Raw genomic sequence first — 16,809 nt, 5'->3', positions numbered from 1 at the left:
AAGGCGCCCATGACACCACAAATTGTCGATGCACCCACGGTGCCTAGAGAGTAGATCGACCACGGCATATGGCGCACACTTGAACGGTGAGTCACTCACTTTATTAGACTTTGCAGAACGCCTGTTTGTCTCCCGCTACTGTCGGCGGCCTCGGAAAATCGAACTGCAATTTGAGGTATCCGCGCGTCACCAGATGCTCGACGAACGCCGTTTCGCGCTAGTAAACGCGCCTGTCACTGGGGTTAAGACAGTCACGCAACCCAGGCGCGTCGGCGGGCGGGGCAGCCGGAAGGGACAGCGGCCGAGGGATCTAAGATGAATCAAATTCTGCTGTAAGGCTGCGCGCGCATGAGCATCTCCGTCGCAAGGAAACATACGGAGGTCGGCGACATACGCCTCCAATTACACGGAGAATACCTTGTTTGACAGCGAGCCAGAGTTTGAGTTCCCAAACCACACGGTCTCCCCGGGCCTCCGACGATTCCAGTGCCGGCAACAATAACCGGACGATCGCGGCGCACTGACCTCTTACATCGACCTGAGCTTCTGAGGTGGCAGGCGCACACCAATCGCGTGGATCGTCGAGTTTGTCATCATGAAGACCGGGCACGACCCAGCGGTACTGCTACAGCCACATTACGAGGACAGCGTCTACAAACTGGGCAGTAATATCAGCTTCTCTGTCGGACTGCATGGAAGCAGGCCGACCTGAGGCTCACCAGCACACTAACATCTACCAGACATCGCTGGCTCGGAGGGTAGCAGGTCCATGTCATTACGCAAACCCCTGTCATCTCCTGTCTGCGATAGAGCGGGATCAAGTCACGGCATCGTCATCAGACATCCCCCAGCGCGATACCAGCCCTCCTCAGCGCGCGGCGTAACTCACCCGCCGTACGCTGGTCCGTGTTCAGCTTCCTGTCCCGCGCCATACTGTCGACGTCCTTGCCATGCTTCTCCAAGAGTCGCTGGAGGTACACCTTCTCCCGCTCAGAGGTCGACCGTGGGCCAACGCCTGAGATTGGCGCAGCAACCGTTGTTGAGTCGGTGTGGATACTCGTCGCGATCCGCTCTAATTCTGCAAAGAAGCGGAGGTAAGCTCGAATTCCATGAGGGACGGAGAAGACTTGATGTCAAAAGAAACGTCATCCAGAGGCTCGACAGCGAAGTAGCGCGCCGGCCACGTCTGACGTACGGGGAAGCCGAATTTTGGCACGGCAGACGCGGGCCACGATCCAGAAGACGCGCTCGACACCCAGCGTCTCTAGCAGATGCACAGGTTTGCGTCTTTTGCCGATCCCACCGCACACCATGGAAAGCCGAGAACAAAGGAATGCGGACGAGCGCAACTCGGGACGGTGGGAGGGATACTCGGGTGCGCGAAGGGATTGGCGTGGCGTAGAAGAAGAGGCGGATGTGGCGCCAGAAAGTTCCGGCGATCTAAAGCAGCGACTGATGTGTGCCGAGCCCTAGGCGCCGACGCCCTCGTCCAGGTCGAGGACGGTAAACATTGCATGTGGCGGGCCCGCCGACGTACAGCGCAATGTCACCGCTAGACCAGGCAAGAGCTGCGGAGTTATATCCGCTCATGGCTAGGAAGGAATAGGAAGGATGAGATGGAGACCTTGACACTAACCTTTGACAACCGTCTTGCCCTTTCCAACACTGCCGTCGTTATGTCCTAGGCCATGGACCCATTGCCGTGCAACGCCCTGGTCCAACTTAGGCTCCAATTGCTCCATGTCGAGATCCATGGGCTCTTGGTTCGCCGCCTGTTCCTCCTCATCTTCCGGCGCAAGTTCTACGCGTATGATGTTGCCGGCCTCGTCACGAATGATTCGACCGTGACCTTTGGGTATTGCGCTTTTTTCTGATGTCTTCGAGGTTGATGCTGTGGGCTGCTCCACAGACTCTGGCGTAGACTGCTGGGTGGCTGCGCGAGTGGAATTTTCGGTCCCACCCGAGGCGATAGGATTCAAACTGTATGCGAGTCCAAGCGCAGCGTAGCTGGAGGTGGCGACACCAGTCAGCAAGCGTTTTGTATATAGGCAATAGAGAAGGGACGGAAGTTGCGGCGACGATATTGTGAACGTCGCCTAGACCAGCGATCCTGATGCGCGTGCAATTATCCCGTCCCGCGGACGTCAGACTAACAGCACAACCATACGTGATCATGCATTTCTTGCTGTCTCCGCTGGCATAGGACGATCCTGAAAGCAGGGGGGACTCACTTTTGCTTGACTGTCTTGCGTGAATCCCAGGCATCTTGCAGCGCTTTAGGTCCTCGAATGGCTAGTATACGGGTATCAGACACGCCCTGGGGCGCTAGCCAGGTGCAGGGATGCCATACACGCACCAGGCGACTTGTTAAAGTGGTTCCTTTTGGCATGTCGTGAATGGGATACGGTCTTGTGCGAGGAGGAGCGCGCTTTTCGGCGTTGTCGGGGATTGGCCATGGTTATCGAGCGGTGGAGAACGAGAAGATAGCGAGTTTGACAGACGATGGGTCTATCGTGACTTAAGAATCCTTATGCAGGTCAAGAGCGCTGAGGGTCGGGGAATGGAAGCAGCCACAGCAATCAGGATGGATGCACTGATCGAGAGCGGGGGCGTAATAGTCGCCACAAATTTGATGATCGACATCACGTGGAGTGGTCGGGGAATTCCGCGACTACTGCTCGCGGTGAGCCCGCAAGCCAAAGCGTCCAACAGCAACTTGTCCTTTACACGATGGCGCTCATCATCAAGCCCCAGTCTCCTCTCCAGTCAATCCTCTCTGTCAGTAGACCTTACTATAAATGTTAAACTTTTGCTGAACTCAGCGCAGTACTCGAGGCACTTCACTTTCACTGGCGCCGCCTGGGGCTTCGGCTTCGTCTCTGCGGCGACCTTGGTGAGTTGCCAGCAATACGTCTTTTCATCCTCGCTGAGATACATTATTTCAGCTGCTCTCAACGACTCCGCTGCTGCAGCAGCGCGTTCTGTCGAAGGCTCCCTTGGTGCGTGCCGCGTTTTGAGAGGAGGATCACTTCTGACACCCTCCTAGCTGGGCAACTACTTCACGGACAAGACTCCTGCCTCCGACAAGCCCTTCTAGAGCCGTAGAAGTCATGACCTTGAATACACGTTCCCTATAAACATCGCCATTCGCGTGACTTTGCTATGTTCACCGTCGGATCTACCTCAAAACCCCGCTGTTGACCTTACCCTGCCCCCTTACAACTTCACGCGCTTGTCCTCGGGTGTCGTGAGGTCCAATCCCAACCTACGCTCTAGCTGCCTGACAGCGTCTAGAGTGCCTCCTATGGGAACGTCTGCGGGTGCAAGGTTCAGATGTCAAGCCAGTCATGTCACGCGAACGCAGACGCTCACGGATCGTCTCCATCCCCAACTGTTTGGCAACCTTCAAATTCCTGTTGATATCAGCCAGTGCTACGACGCCCAGAATATGCCGACATGGTATGAAAGGTCACTCACATGCCTATGTCGTCCAGAAAGATGGCCTCTTCTGGCTTTATGCCGTTCCGCTTGCAGGCCAGAAGGTAGAACTGGGGCTCAGGTTTCCTAATCATGCAATTTGTAGCTTGGTTTAGCACGGTCTGTCAAGAGACGGTGTCACAAACCTCATGCCTAGCTTGCTGCTGTCGCAGAAATCGTCGAAAAGGTCGACAAGGTCTTGCGAGATCGCCCCGTTCTGCCATCCCAGGAAGGCAAGCTCCGTGGAGGGTACGTCTTGCGTTACCGTTGACGCATAATTGTTGGTGAGTGCGATGACCTTGTAACGTCCAGTTTCTGTCGCGTTGTGTCAGATGGTAACCCAGTTGTAGATCTCAAGAGCGACGCACCCCGTATACGCCGAATCGCTCTAACTATGTGAGGGTCGAGCTCGGCGGACTCGCGCATCATCTCGCCAAACAGCTATGCAGTACCAGGAACGTCCTAGTCAGTCCCTCGCCAATTTATCTTTGGCCCAACCTGGCGATGCCGTGACTGAGTATGTACTGACCTCTCGCGCATCTATCTTCAGCTCTGTCGGCAATTGCGGCGTTTCTGGACGGGCTAGTCAACCCCAAGACGCCTCGCACTGTCAGCGACGGACGAACCAATGCCTTTTCGACGGCAGTATGCCGTATACCACTTGTTTCCGTTCACGGTGTCTGATAGGTCTTCACTCCAGGCCTTGTAGAATTCAAGGAGCGGGAGCTCTCCGCGCTCGAACCGCTGCCAGGCGCCTTGCGGTCCCCTTGCGACACTTTGGGGGCGGCGTCGATGTATTGCATCCGATGCATTGCGAGACGTGTATGGCCGGGTTCACCGAGGGCAGGGTGGTTTGTTGACAGAGATCCTCACCGTTCAGAACGGACACAATGCAAAGGAGGGTACCAGTACGTACATAGAGCAGTTGAGGTAGTTCTCGGGGATCTTGTGCTTGCGCTCATACGCAGCGATAGCAACGAAGGGACTGCGCGCCACGACGCCCCCAATCTATTCCCGATGGTCAATTCGATGATCAATTGTAGAGTGATACAGGACAACTCATTTGAGCCCAATAGTCACTGGCTGTCAGCTAAACTGTGGTATTGACAATAGCAACCGGTGGGTGCGATACAACCTCGTTTACTGGTTGGCAGACGGGGCGCTATTGCAAGGACTCACGTCGAAGATTACGGCTTTGAGTTGCGGTGATGCCATATTGAGAAGGATGTAATGGTGTTTGGTAGCACTGTGTATGGTGTGTAGATTGCCGCTCTGAGCTGGTAGAGGACAAGATGAAAGGTGGCCGTTGGTGTGAAGGTCAGTGGGGAAGGAGAGCGGGGAAGGCTAAACCGGTAATAACCGGCAATCAACTGCTTTCTTGATCAGATCTCAGATCTTGGTGGCGTGACTCGTGGGAACCTTGTCACGTCCCGGCGTTTGTGGCGTGACGTTGAACTCTGACCGCACTTAGCGCGAACGCCCATCTTCTTTACCTGCCGAGAATGATAGCTGCACCTAAATCACCTTTCCAGACAGAAAATACGGGCTTCGACGCGTTGAGTGTCTGTCCGAGCTCGGACCCAGGTCTCCTACCAACTCCGCCCTCGTGTATCATTTTTGGTGGAGTTTTTCCCTGATTTTACGCAGCCTTTTCTTGGCTTGCTCATCAACAACGGTCCAACGTGTCCGAAACTCACTCAACATGTTAGTATGTCGACAATACAGCCGGCCTTCGCTCTTGCCTCCGCCCTTCACTGTCCTTTCCCAGTTCCGGTTCTGTTTGCTTGCTTCGGGTCGTTCCTTTGACCTAGAAATTCTGCCCCCAAGATGGACGAGTTGGATGCGGTTGCGGGATACATGCGAGTGGTGCGTAGACCTACTCTGAGACCAAGGTACAGGTTGTTGAACTTGCTATGTCAGGCCGCTATGTCCATCTTCATTTACGACTGGATAATCACCCTGCCCATGGAGTTGAATCTATGTGCGTGATTCATGGCAAAGAGAGAGAGTGTGTGTGAGAAAAGTCACTGACCAGGTATCCCATAACAGATCGACGTCAGAAGTCTTTGTGGCGCCCGAGCACCTCCTGCATCATGCTAGTCCTCGTTCGAGTCCGTCTCCCTCTCGCTTCGTCTGCCCCCTTCGTGCTCACAGTTCGAGAAAGTATCTGGCACTTATAGCCCTCCTCACCAACTTGGTCGGCTTCTTCTCCCACTTCTTCGTCGAGGATCCCCACGGCACGGACATCCCATGCCACCATTTCGCCAGCGTCATGCCAATCATGCAATGCCTCGCTGCCTGGGCTAGTCACGCAGTCTTCGTCTTCCGCGTACGTTCCTTACCAGTCTCCAGCTAGCTATGGGAGCGGCTGACACGTCATAGACGGTGGCAATATGCAACAATGAGCGGCTTATCATGATCATCTTTACCTTCCTTGCAGTGGTCGTGGCCGGAGTTGAGCTCTTCTCCATGCTTTGGTCGTATAAATTCGACGTTGGCCCGACAGGGAACTGCGTCCTGAAGTACGACGAGCGCAGCAAAATCAGCTACATGTACTACTTGGTGCGGATGCTGTCCTAAGTCAGCATCTGTGGACATAACTCATATAACTCCAAGGCCGGTACGCTCTTCGACGCTGCTGTCATTACCGTCACGTACCACTCGCTGGCGGTCATCCGGGGTTCGAGCTTGTTCGAGTTCCTCTGGAACTCGTCTGCGGTGTACTTCTGCGTCACCACAGTGGTCAATATCAACAACATGGTCTTCTACGCTGTATTCAGCAACAACCACGAGACTATGCTCTGCGCTATGGGCATAGCTATAACGAGCATGATGAGCGCGCGCGTCAGTAAGTTGCATCGCAGCTTCGTTCAAACTCGACGCTGACCTATATGTAGTCCTACACACGCAGGAGCGAGCGCGCCAGCGAAGGAGTTCACGACACATGAGGCAACTGCCGTCGGTAGACCGGCGAACCCCGTCACCGCTGACGCCGGCATTTGCTTCTGCGCCTCCACCTTCACCTTCGCCTCCACCTTCCCCTGTCCCCGTCATCGACATCCGGCGGCAGAGTGGGACTCAGATTTCGGAAGAGGTACCACAAACCCAGAGGCAGATGACGTGCGAGTCTACCTACGCGAACTCGTTGTACCTACCGCAGATGGACGGCCTCTATGTGCGTGTTTCTGCTACTCATGGTCGGCCTACGCTGATTTCTTCTCTCCAGCGCATGTCAAACTCCTCAAGGACGACCTTCGTTAACCACGATCCCAAACACGACTCCGATATCGGTGTTCTCGAACCCGTGCATATCCGTCCTAGCACGGAGAAGAGGCCGAGCCTGCGGGACGTATCCCTTGATTGGCGACCTCCCAGCTCAGCGCCCATCGTCATACCCGGAACGACCCCGCCCAAAGAGATACTTCATGACATCCAGACGGCCTCCTCATGTACAAAGTGATGTTGGGATACACTCCTTCCACCCCCACGCCGCCTTCGTCAAGGCATCCCTTCGTTTCATAGACTTGTTTGCACGCTGCACTGATCTAATTACCCTTATCTTAGTAGCGACTGAGTATTCGAGTACTATACAGCTTGTATTCTCGCTTGTTTTCTGTACATTGTAATGGGATTCTTTGGCGATGCTGCCTTTCGAAGTTGTCGAGCGCATGAGAGATGAGATGAGCACAGTTGGACTTGGTGTCACGCGCTTTGCACCTGACCGAGGTCCGGCTCAATCGCCGAGGTTCGACATGAAGCGCTGACCTCACCTCTTCTGAGTACGTGCGATCCGTCGCTTCTCCCTCGACGAGCAGCACGGAGAGCGTCCGACGATGCGGTGCAAACCCACCCGTTGACTCAAAAGCACTGCCGTTCTGGAGCTGCTTTATGCTAAAGCCCGGAACGAAGAGTAACACAGCCACGCTGACGGGCTTTTAAGCGCCGGGCCGTCCGAGATCCCGTTTCGTCATCGTGCGTCCCTTGTCCCCTGTCTCCCATCTTGGCAGAGACGTCCACCACCACCATGTACGCGCAAGCACCAGCTTACGGCGCCCCCTCGCGCCATTCGACCTACCGCTCCTCGTACCAGCAGCAACAATACGGCGCACCAGGGCGTCATAGCTCGGTGTCCTCGCGTTACTCGTATCAAGCGCCCTCTGGCCCCCCTCCCGGCTCAGACCCTCAGCTCTGGCAGTGGTTCACTGCGGTGGATACTGACCGCTCGGGAGCGATCTCCGTGAACGAGCTGCAATCTGCTCTCCTGAACGGTGCGTGAGCTATAGACCCTGTCTGAGCGCTGATTGACTTGATTCCCTTAGGCAATTGGACTCGTATGTGTAGCGGGTCCATCTGCAAGGGCACAGTTATCAACTCACCCCCCATAGGCTTCGATCTTGACACCGTCAAGATGCTCATGAACATCTTCGATGTCGACCGCAGCGGCACTATCAGCTTCACGGGTGCGTCTTGCTATTCCCTCCCTCTCACGCGACTTACTCCGCACCCAGAGTTCGCCGGCCTCTGGAAGTACATCACCGACTGGCAGAACGTCTTCCGCCACTTCGACCGCGATCGCTCGGGATCCATCGATGGCCAGGAGCTTGCCGACGCCTTGAGTAATTTCGGCTACAGGCTAACGCCGCCGCTACTGCAACTGATCGAGCAGAAATATGGTACGGCGCTCAGTAACTCCTTGCCAAGGGCGCTTAGCTTACCTCTTGCCAGTCTCCGCCCCTGCGGAAGGATACGGACCGCCGCCAGGGATCACCTTCGACCGCTTTGTAAGGGCGTGTGTAGGTAAGTGGCCAGCCAGCGCTTATTTAGGGTTGCTCTAATCATGCACTGCAGCGGTGAAGACTTTGACAGAGGCCTTTCAACGGTACGTAAGCTCGCGAGCACATGCGCGTCCTCGGCTCATTCTTTTCATAGCGCCGACACAGACCGCGATGGCTGGGTACAGTTGAACTACGAGCAATTCATGTCTGTGAGTATCATGCATCCCTCTTACTGCTCTCGGTAGCTAATTCGATCGTAGATGGTCCTCAGCTGCCCCTGATGATGCACCTTAATACCCAATATTTATGTATTCCCATCTAGCATTTCTTTCCCTGTATTTCTACGCTTCTATATCGCTACTCTACTAATGAACCTCATGACCTCTTTCTTTACTAGGCATATCAATGCGATTGACCGTGATGAGATAGCGGAATCATGCACATTGCACATCAACAAGGCCTTCCAAATTTGGCCACAAAGGACGGCCCAACGTCGGTGCTGCACAACGAGGCATCTACGTCCAAAAAGCTGTCATGGCGAAGTCTTCGAACACTGCCCAAAGTCTATGCAGGTCGCGTCATAACGTTCGAATCGTTACTGTACATAAGTTTAAGTATAAGTCTACTTCTCCAACTACTCCATCGTAACCCAGTCATTACGCTCATTACTGTACAAGCACTTTTCTGTTTCTCAAGCGAGCCGTCCAGTCTATGCACCCAAACATGCGCCCGTGTGGCGCGATAACAATGAAACCCAGCGCGACAGGAACAATCCCTAACCATGCCTCCCGCGCATACATGCCGATGCCAACGCCAAGTCGAAACCCTAACGCGCTTGCTGGACATGCAACGTGAAGACACCCGCGCCCTGATGCGAGTAGTCCAGCCCGCGAAAGCGGTAGTGGCTCGTCAGGAAGTCGATGCGCTTGATGCCCTTCTTCCGCTCCTCGTCCCTGTCGGCCTCCGGGACGCGGTCGCAGCGCGCGGCATATGCGGCGGCGACGGCGTCGCGCTCCTCCCGTGTCGGCAGCCCGTAGTACTCGTCCGACGTGACGCCGTAGCGAAGGCCGCTGTGCAGGGCGCTCAGCACGTCCATGACGTTCACATAGGAGGCGTTGGAGGCGGTGATCGGCAGTGCCCAGGGAGTACCGGGGACGACGACGGTGAGGGTGGGAAGGGCGGGGGCGGTGGCGGGTTCGTAGAGGAGGTCTGTCGACATATCGCCGTGCGAGCGGGAGGTAGTGACGGAGGGGCGTTGCGCCCGCAGGTTGAAATGGAGAGGCGAGCCGGGCGCGAGCAGCCTGTGGACGGTGGCAGAGTTGCTGCGCTTGCGTTTGCGAGGGCGGGTAGCGTTGCCGGAGGGGATATGCGTGGGCGGGGGGAGTGGTTGGGCGGTCGTGACATGTTCGTGCGTGGGCATGGACATATGTGCTGCGGGATTGGTGGACGACGACGCGACGGGTTGCTGCGACGGCGGCAGCGGGGCCATCGCGCTCGCCGGGCTCGGCGTCTTCTCGCCTACGCGAGGAGAGTAGTATTCGTTATAGTGCTCGACGATGCGGACTTGCTTGAGGGGGGACGTGTCGATGACATGACTGGGCTCCTCTGTGGCGCGGGGCGTTCGTTAATCACCTGCGCGGGCGTGCCTGGGCAGTTCGCGGTGCTCACCCTTTGTCGCCGCCGGGACCAGCCGACCGTGGACGGTGGAGAGGACGCGGAGGAGGTGCGACCAGAGGCCCATGGTGGTGGTAAAGAGAGAGGTGCACGGAGGACAGGACGAATGCAGCCGGTGTCAACTTATCGCCGGGCTAGAGACCCCGTCGCGTCGTGAGGGCGCCACACGAAGCCGGATGCGAGAGCTCGGAGGGGCGAGGGGCAGTACGCTAGCTGGGAGGCCTTTATCTGCAGTGGGGATGGCTGTGCTCAGCGGCGCGTTGACATGACAAGGGGGGCTATGAACTGGGCGGGAACCAAGGCATTGCCTGTTATATACGTCCTGGCCCTGACATCAAAACGGACAACGGAGGCGAGCGGCCGTTGCTGCGACGCCAAAGGCGCCGGTCCGCCCTGGTAACAATGCAAGCAGAAGCACGCCCGTGGTTGATAGCCTCGTGCTTCAAAGGAACCAGCATGAGCTGGTGATGTGATGCATGAAAACGGAAGTCCCCTTCTGTCCGAATCTAGACGCGTAACAGCTACGGAGGAAGGCCACCACCGACTCCCTGCAGCCAACGTCGAACCCAATGCCAGATCGCACACAGCTCATCCGCTAGACAAGCCTCGTTCGAAGCGTCGAACACTGCCAGCGAGCTCGGTTAGATCCTGCTTCATCGCTTAGAATCACAATTAGCGGACCAAGTGCGGGATCCCACAAGTTTAGAGGCGTCGCATCTAGCGCGTCTATCCTCACTATCACCTCGTGTGAATAGCCGCTGGGCAAATCAACAATAGGATCTAGGTGAGAAGGCGAGAGTAAAACACAAAACAAGAGACAAAGGAGCGAGAGATGTGATTATAGGCAATCCATCATTCCTACCCTTCGACTCGCTCAGTTGGAGGCTGCACACTCATTCAACGCATATTTTGAAGCAAGCGCACATGAAATACATCATTTAAGATACTCATCAAGTCCATCACCTCAAACGAGGCAGCATTTACAGCTTCACCCCGTTGCCAGGCGTTGGCTCACCCAACGCGTACAGCTCCTCGATCTCCTTCTTGAACTTGTTCTGCGCATCCCTCCGGCGGATCTTGAGCGTCGGCGTGAGCGTGCCCTCCTCGACTGAGAAGGGGCTCATGGTAACGTGTATCCGCTTGATCGTCTCGAAGCTGGTTGACGAGGTCAGTCAAGCCTGCTTGATACAGGCAGTCACCATACTACTTACCCCTTCAGCCCGTTCTTGCGCGCCTGCTGGACCAGGATGTCGTGTATCCTGCGCACCACACGCTCATCGCGGCAGAATTTCTCCAGCGCCTGCACGTTCTCCGGCGAGAGCGCCTCGCCCGTCACGCTGCGCACGATGCTGGCGAGCTGGACGGGGTCGGGGACGACGATGCCGAGGAGGTAGGACTGCAGGGAGTCGCCGTGGACGTAGATCTGCTGAACGGTAGGGCAAGAACCGTAGGTGTTCTCAACCTTCTCGAGCGCGACGTATTCGCCTTGCGCGAGCTTCATGATGTTCTAAGGCGTGGTTGAGTGAAGAAGCAAGCGAAGGTGTGATGAAGAAAGTTACCTTAACACGGTCGATGATCTTGACACGACCCGCAGAATCAATCTCAGCGACATCACCGGTGTGCAACCATCCTTCGTCGTCGATGGCTTCCCGGGTGTTCTTCTCGTCTGTTACGTGCGTAAGATTCGGCCTTCTGAAGAACCTCTAGCCCACTCACCCTTATAGTAGCCCTTGAATATGATCGGACCCCGAACGCAAAGCTCACCACGGGGGTTGGGCTTATCCTCCGCCGTATAGTTCATCGCCGGCACATCCACCAGCTTCACCTGCACGCACGGCCCAGGCGGCCCCGTCGTCCCCGCCGCCGTCGGGTCCCACGGCCACGACTTCGTCGTCGTCGCGCACGTCTCCGTCATCCCGTAGCCTTCGTCCACCTCGCACGCGAGGACGACCTTGAGGAACTCGATGACCTCCTTGCTAATTGGCGCGGAGCCCGAGATGACGAGCTTGACGTTCCCACCGAGCACGGCGCGCACCTTCTTAAAGACGAGGCGGTCCCAGAGGGGGTGCGTGTTGTCGCCCGTCGCGCGGAATTTCTCGAGCTTGGCGGCGACGGCTTTGCGGAAGAGCGCGCCCTTGAGGCCGGGGGCTTTGCCGGCGAGGGAGGCGGCTTGGTAGATGCGGTTGAGGACGCGAGGGACGGAGGGGAAGCATTCGGGCTTGAGGATTTGGGCGTCCTCGAGCAAGCGGAGGTTATCACCGCTGAAGTAGCCGATGCGCATGCCTAGCGACATGCTTAACAGTTCAGTCAGTCGCTGAATTGAGGTTAGCTCTATTCGTGTTCCTCCCTTCAGCAGATACATACCTCATAGATGTGCGCCAAAGGCAGATACGAGAGAGTAGCTGCATCGTCAGGCAGCTCCATACCAAACGTATTGGAGTGAACGGCCAACGCGAGGCTCTGGTGGGATAGCAATGCACCCTTAGGGTTGCCTGTGGTGCCAGATGTATAGCAGATAGACACAATGTCATCGGGCTGGGCAGGTATGGGTGGGTGGGGTTTAGACGCGCCAAGGGCTTCGAGCTCTGCGATGTCCAAGACCTTGATATTGCAGGTATTACCCCACTCGGTCAGGATGCGGCGCGCGTCGTCCTCGAGCGGGTCGAGGCTGACGATGAGGCGGAGCATGGTTGCCTGAGGGGCAAGCCTCAGGAGGGAGGGGATGTGCGCCGCCTGGGCGAAGACGACAGTAAGATGGGAGTGGTTGATGATGTAGGCTAGGTAGATGTAGTTGAGTATTCTGTGTGGATGAAAGGGGGATGCACTCACAAACCGAGTCGGGGCCCAGCGTGTCGTACAAGCTGACCAGGACCTTCTTGTACCCCTGCGCGGCAAGGTCCACGATGAACCACTCTGAAAAGCCCATGTCAGCTGACATTCCCTTGAACTCGATAGATAACTTACCTGGCCGGTTGGGAGCCCAAATACCAACCGTGTCCAGCTCGCCACCACCGATGGTTCCATCCTGGAAGAGCGAGACCAGCGCGCTACCTATGTTCTTCCGCCGAACGTCGACCTCCGCGTAGGTTTGCCATACATATTTGTTGTCAAACTTGAGGGGGTTCTTGGATAGGAGAGGACGATGGCCCAAGAAGTTGCGGTCCGCGCGATGGTGGAGGGTGCGCTCCCATAGCTTGTCAAGTGTCCTGACGGCCCCCGGCGAGTTCTCATCCACATAGCCCCAGAGACCGTTCCTATAATGCGCTAGACGCGTGTCGTGTCGTGTCAGTCAGCCAGTACAGACCTGTCGCGCCTGTCAGCGCACCTGTCTGTCCCTCGCGCTTCGTACCCGGGATGGGCACGGCCTGCGCGTCGAGGGGCATCTTCCCAATCTCGGGGAACGGTGCGGCGATGTCTTGCGGGAAACCCATGGCGTTGTCGACCCCGGCGAATGAGATGGCGGGTAAAGGCAAGGTGGTGACCGGGTTTTGAGTCCGCCCCGCTCTGTTGCCGGTATGCGTCCCCCATGATTTGCATCATCGCCCGGCCCGCGGCAATCACATGGCCCGGGTCCGGAAATGCAGCCCTCCCCGCGTTCTCCATCCTCAACGAGCGGGACGACGACGCGTAGAATACATGAGAGTGGGAGAGAGGAAGGTGGAGGTAGATAGCAGGAGGAATTCTTTCTTGATCTGTTTCGTGTGTTGGCGCCCAGACTCCATGACGCTCGAAACCATGGCGCACTTGGACATAAGTACTAAAGTAGTCCATCCTTCGATCGTCATCCTTAGATCGTGCTTCTATCCTGGGACAGTATGCTCGTCTAATCCATTGGACAGCCGTCTCGTTGGACTGTAAAGTTGACCTTCAAGTCGAACATCAACATGTCACGCCGCGTAACTGTAACGGCTCGCGTGATCGTCACGAGTACGGCTTGGCGGCCTTGGCCTGTCTTTGCGACATCCATCGCTTCAACAGTCCAAGTCGACGCTGGTCCTCTTCCGCGGTCACCACCCATATTCTCAGGCGACGTATGCATATCATGATTTCCTCATCCCCTCTCCGACTCAACGAAAGATATACCTCTATCGCCAGGGATCGTCGATGCACTTTTGAGAGATGCCCCAAGCTACGCGAACGTCGATCTCATCCGCTCGGGAACGCTTCCAAATTTCAGGAAACTGCGCACATTTTATCGATGATCCAAGCGCTGTACAAGGTTCTGGTAAATGAAAAGAGAAAAGCTGCTATCAACCTTTGTCGGGCCATGATTGCGCCCATACTCCGCGTCCCTCGCCAGGTCCTCCTCATAATACTGGACATAGCCCTACCCGTTGAGCTGTGGAATGGCAGGTTAATTGACCGTGCAACCCCTTCCTGAAAGTCTGTCACTACTGGCGCGAAGAAACAGGAGCACCCACTGCTGTTGCTGCTCGTAACAATCTTTGCGCAAGAGAGGTCAAGGACAGAGAACCAAGATACTGCACCGAACATCACTAGCCTCGACTTCTGGATGGAAAGCACCGACAAGCCCATTGTATATTCCTACTGCCTCCAGCATAGCGTCTCGCCGATCTTGAAATAAAGCGTGGCTGAGCGGGGCCTAACGTTCTATCCAGCCGTGACGAATGTGACGATCCGGAGCCTCGACGTGACCGGTGACCCATCCGCGCTTGACCCCCTTCGTTCATCTCGCCATCTGTATGCCTACGCCAACCGAAGCTTCTCCTGAGTCCCCGAGGATGGAAAGAGCGCAGGTCTATTCTGGTACGTCTCGTCAGTACGTCGATTGGTGCCATCACTTGGGTTGACATCTTTGATCCTCCATTTCTTCGTGTCTTTCAGCGTCGATCTCACCGGCCTCCTCTGCAAATACCAATCTCTCCGCAAATACTGCCAGCGCGGCGAGCAGCGATGGCCACGTCATATCTGCCGAGGAGCGCCGATGGTACTACAAAGGCGTCTCGCGTCCTCCCCCGCCTTTGCTCTATCGCTCCAATCGTACCAAAGTCCCTTTCGCCGCCTCATCCGACCGCTTTGCTACCTATCCAGTCAAAACACTTCTAGGCGTCCACGGAACCCATCTCAACACAGTCTGGCGACTCGTTGTCTCCGAAGTCATAGACTATCTGAACAGTTTAGGGGTGAAGTACTCGTCCATACAGCCTGCCCGTTTCGTCACCAGGGACGACAGCAACGGGATCATAGTGCTCTGGATCTCAACACACCCTGGAACCACCACCGAAAAGACTGCACGTAACGCCACGCCACGTATGCAGCGCATTCTCGAGGTGCATGGTGTTCAGGATGTCGACATCGAATGGTTTGAATCCCCTGTCGTTTCTCTGACCCGTCTATCGCTCCCCGCACCCCACATCTTCCCTTTTCTTCGTCGGTTCACTCGGTTCCTTGCTCCCCTGATCGGCATGCCTCTCGGGTACACAGCGAAGGATGGTCAACAATACGACGGAACCCTAGGGTTTTTCTTCCGTGAAGGCCAGGATCGGCTGGGAAACCCGAGCAGCAGGATTCTGGGAATCACTGCCCGTCACGTTCTGGGCAAGGGTAGGGTTGACCTTGAGTCAGCCCAGCCTGTCATTGTTGCCAGTGCTACCGTGTTCGAGGAGAATATCCAGCGCATGACGGACCAGATGGTGCAGACACAGGACGAACTTGCAGACGAGGCTGCTCAATTCGAGGTTGCCAAATCGAACGCGCGGCGCGGGACTTCGGAGGAGGTACAAAGGCACGCACCGATGTACGACAGGTGGAAGTTGCTGCGTGAGGGCGCGCAGGCAAAAGTCGCCGCTCTCGCCGACCTGAAGAAATCGATAAGCGCCGACTGGGGCGACCCGCAGCAACGCATCGTCGGGCATGTCGACTGGGCCCCAGACGTCGTCGTTGACGCCAGTACAGCGTACACCCTTGATCTGGCTACTTTCGTCCTCGAACCCGAGAAGATCAAGAACTTCAGGGGCAATGTCTTGGATTTGGGTTAGTTGTGACCGTACTTGTCGTTGCTCCCGCCTGACGCGTGCTTTCTTTAGGCTTCAAGTTCACACGATACCAGCTTGACAAGTTCTTCGCGCATGCTCCGGAGGCCGGGACACCGTCGTTCTCGTGGCCTACAGACGGCTGTATGACGATCAGAGGCTATGTCCCGCGCGAGGAGCTCGAAGCCGTGCCCAAGGAGGTGGACACCCATGACCAGCGATGCTTCATCGTCTTGAAGAACGGCGCTGGGACCGACATCACAATTGGGCGCCTCGGCGGTGTGGAAGGGTACATCAGTTACTTGGATCAGCCGGTGGAATCCCAAGAGATTGTCATCTACGCCTACGACGAAAAGGAACCATTCGCGGATGGAGGGGATTCCGGTGCACTCGTCGTAGATGGCCGGGGACGTATGGTCGGTGTCATTCATGCAGGACATCCGTCTGGTTTTATAACGTACGCTACCCCGGCCTGGTGGATTGTACAGCAGTTACAGACTCACTACAGCGGTGCTGACTTCACTCCCGAGTCATAGTTTTTCGACTTTGTACATATGTTGTTTCTCGCTGTATTCGTAGACATGTTCCCAAGCACCGACGTTGTATGTACCAATGACATGACTGTCATTGCCCAAGCCTGATCGAAGACCACCCAGGGCCCCGCTCTTGCATATTGTCTGCGTCGCGCGCAGGTTGCGGAGGCTGTCCTCGGTGACGCCGCCCTCGGAGGCGAGACCAGACTCGATGAGGAGGCAGAAGGCGCGGCAGGGGAACTGGAGCTCGCTGTGGAGGAGACTTCGTCCTTGGAGGTGGGGAGGATCTTCCTAAAATCACTGTCAGAACACGTAAGTAAGTTGCGTGGAAAGCAGTGAATGCTAGAGCGCATTCTG

At 56.3% G+C, this 16,809-nt stretch overlaps 9 protein-coding genes across 9 annotated transcripts; 5 read left to right on the top strand and 4 right to left on the bottom strand.

Annotated features, from left to right (window-relative positions):
• Window positions 1-517: 517 nt before the first annotated feature.
• SCHCODRAFT_02607368 (uncharacterized protein) lies at window positions 518-2,586 on the bottom strand. The gene is made up of 4 exons (XM_003035774.2): window positions 2,357-2,586; window positions 2,232-2,292; window positions 1,637-2,007; window positions 518-1,078 (listed from the first exon to the last, which is right to left on the bottom strand). Exons 1-4 carry the CDS (start codon window positions 2,454-2,456, stop codon window positions 837-839), a joined length of 774 nt encoding a protein of 257 aa, XP_003035820.1. The 5' UTR covers window positions 2,457-2,586; the 3' UTR covers window positions 518-836.
• Window positions 2,587-2,695: 109 nt separating this feature from the next.
• Window positions 2,696-3,525, top strand: SCHCODRAFT_02607363 (uncharacterized protein). Its single transcript, XM_003034950.3, has 6 exons — window positions 2,696-2,778; window positions 2,828-2,893; window positions 2,946-2,999; window positions 3,047-3,314; window positions 3,373-3,412; window positions 3,477-3,525. The coding sequence occupies exons 1-4, from the start codon at window positions 2,731-2,733 to the stop codon at window positions 3,095-3,097; spliced, it is 219 nt and encodes a 72-aa protein (XP_003034996.1). The 5' UTR covers window positions 2,696-2,730; the 3' UTR covers window positions 3,098-3,314; window positions 3,373-3,412; window positions 3,477-3,525.
• SCHCODRAFT_02525914 (HAD-like protein) lies at window positions 2,945-4,799 on the bottom strand. The gene is made up of 9 exons (XM_003035775.2): window positions 4,657-4,799; window positions 4,394-4,485; window positions 4,104-4,252; window positions 4,007-4,050; window positions 3,846-3,918; window positions 3,624-3,792; window positions 3,478-3,564; window positions 3,373-3,413; window positions 2,945-3,314 (listed from the first exon to the last, which is right to left on the bottom strand). The coding sequence occupies exons 1-9, from the start codon at window positions 4,690-4,692 to the stop codon at window positions 3,217-3,219; spliced, it is 789 nt and encodes a 262-aa protein (XP_003035821.1). The 5' UTR covers window positions 4,693-4,799; the 3' UTR covers window positions 2,945-3,216.
• A 505-nt stretch (window positions 4,800-5,304) lies between these two features.
• Window positions 5,305-7,122, top strand: SCHCODRAFT_02562512 (uncharacterized protein; the record flags this gene model as incomplete). The annotated part of the gene is made up of 7 exons (XM_003034951.3): window positions 5,305-5,343; window positions 5,398-5,462; window positions 5,527-5,806; window positions 5,860-6,039; window positions 6,094-6,325; window positions 6,375-6,652; window positions 6,704-7,122. The coding sequence occupies 7 exons, from the start codon at window positions 5,305-5,307 to the stop codon at window positions 6,935-6,937; spliced, it is 1,308 nt and encodes a 435-aa protein (XP_003034997.1). The 3' UTR covers window positions 6,938-7,122.
• A 147-nt stretch (window positions 7,123-7,269) lies between these two features.
• SCHCODRAFT_02607354 (EF-hand) lies at window positions 7,270-8,680 on the top strand. The gene is made up of 8 exons (XM_050344261.1): window positions 7,270-7,745; window positions 7,797-7,808; window positions 7,863-7,937; window positions 7,986-8,150; window positions 8,203-8,274; window positions 8,326-8,356; window positions 8,407-8,461; window positions 8,513-8,680. Exons 1-8 carry the CDS (start codon window positions 7,502-7,504, stop codon window positions 8,531-8,533), a joined length of 675 nt encoding a protein of 224 aa, XP_050203008.1. The 5' UTR covers window positions 7,270-7,501; the 3' UTR covers window positions 8,534-8,680.
• A 68-nt stretch (window positions 8,681-8,748) lies between these two features.
• SCHCODRAFT_02743199 (uncharacterized protein) lies at window positions 8,749-10,278 on the bottom strand. The gene is made up of 2 exons (XM_003035776.3): window positions 9,921-10,278; window positions 8,749-9,857 (listed from the first exon to the last, which is right to left on the bottom strand). The coding sequence occupies exons 1-2, from the start codon at window positions 9,991-9,993 to the stop codon at window positions 9,079-9,081; spliced, it is 852 nt and encodes a 283-aa protein (XP_003035822.1). The 5' UTR covers window positions 9,994-10,278; the 3' UTR covers window positions 8,749-9,078.
• Window positions 10,279-10,806: 528 nt separating this feature from the next.
• Window positions 10,807-13,586, bottom strand: SCHCODRAFT_02607348 (acetyl-CoA synthetase-like protein). Its single transcript, XM_003035777.2, has 8 exons — window positions 13,252-13,586; window positions 12,891-13,190; window positions 12,756-12,839; window positions 12,291-12,703; window positions 11,643-12,240; window positions 11,486-11,592; window positions 11,138-11,433; window positions 10,807-11,081 (listed from the first exon to the last, which is right to left on the bottom strand). The coding sequence occupies exons 1-8, from the start codon at window positions 13,355-13,357 to the stop codon at window positions 10,907-10,909; spliced, it is 2,079 nt and encodes a 692-aa protein (XP_003035823.2). The 5' UTR covers window positions 13,358-13,586; the 3' UTR covers window positions 10,807-10,906.
• Window positions 13,587-13,887: 301 nt separating this feature from the next.
• SCHCODRAFT_02031649 (uncharacterized protein) lies at window positions 13,888-14,468 on the top strand. Its single transcript, XM_050341567.1, has one exon. It carries the CDS (start codon window positions 13,960-13,962, stop codon window positions 14,305-14,307), a length of 348 nt encoding a protein of 115 aa, XP_050203007.1. The 5' UTR covers window positions 13,888-13,959; the 3' UTR covers window positions 14,308-14,468.
• Window positions 14,469-14,761: 293 nt separating this feature from the next.
• On the top strand, window positions 14,762-16,455 carry SCHCODRAFT_02482018 (uncharacterized protein; the record flags this gene model as incomplete). The annotated part of the gene is made up of 2 exons (XM_050342808.1): window positions 14,762-15,920; window positions 15,974-16,455. Coding segments are annotated over 2 exons (1,641 nt in total), but the record flags the coding sequence as incomplete, so codon positions are not given.
• Window positions 16,456-16,809: the final 354 nt, after the last annotated feature.

Source organism: Schizophyllum commune, assembly GCF_000143185.2.
Source record: "Schizophyllum commune H4-8 unplaced genomic scaffold SCHCOscaffold_1, whole genome shotgun sequence".
NCBI lineage: Eukaryota > Fungi > Basidiomycota > Agaricomycetes > Agaricales > Schizophyllaceae > Schizophyllum > Schizophyllum commune.
This window is presented reverse-complemented; position numbering and strand designations above follow the sequence as displayed.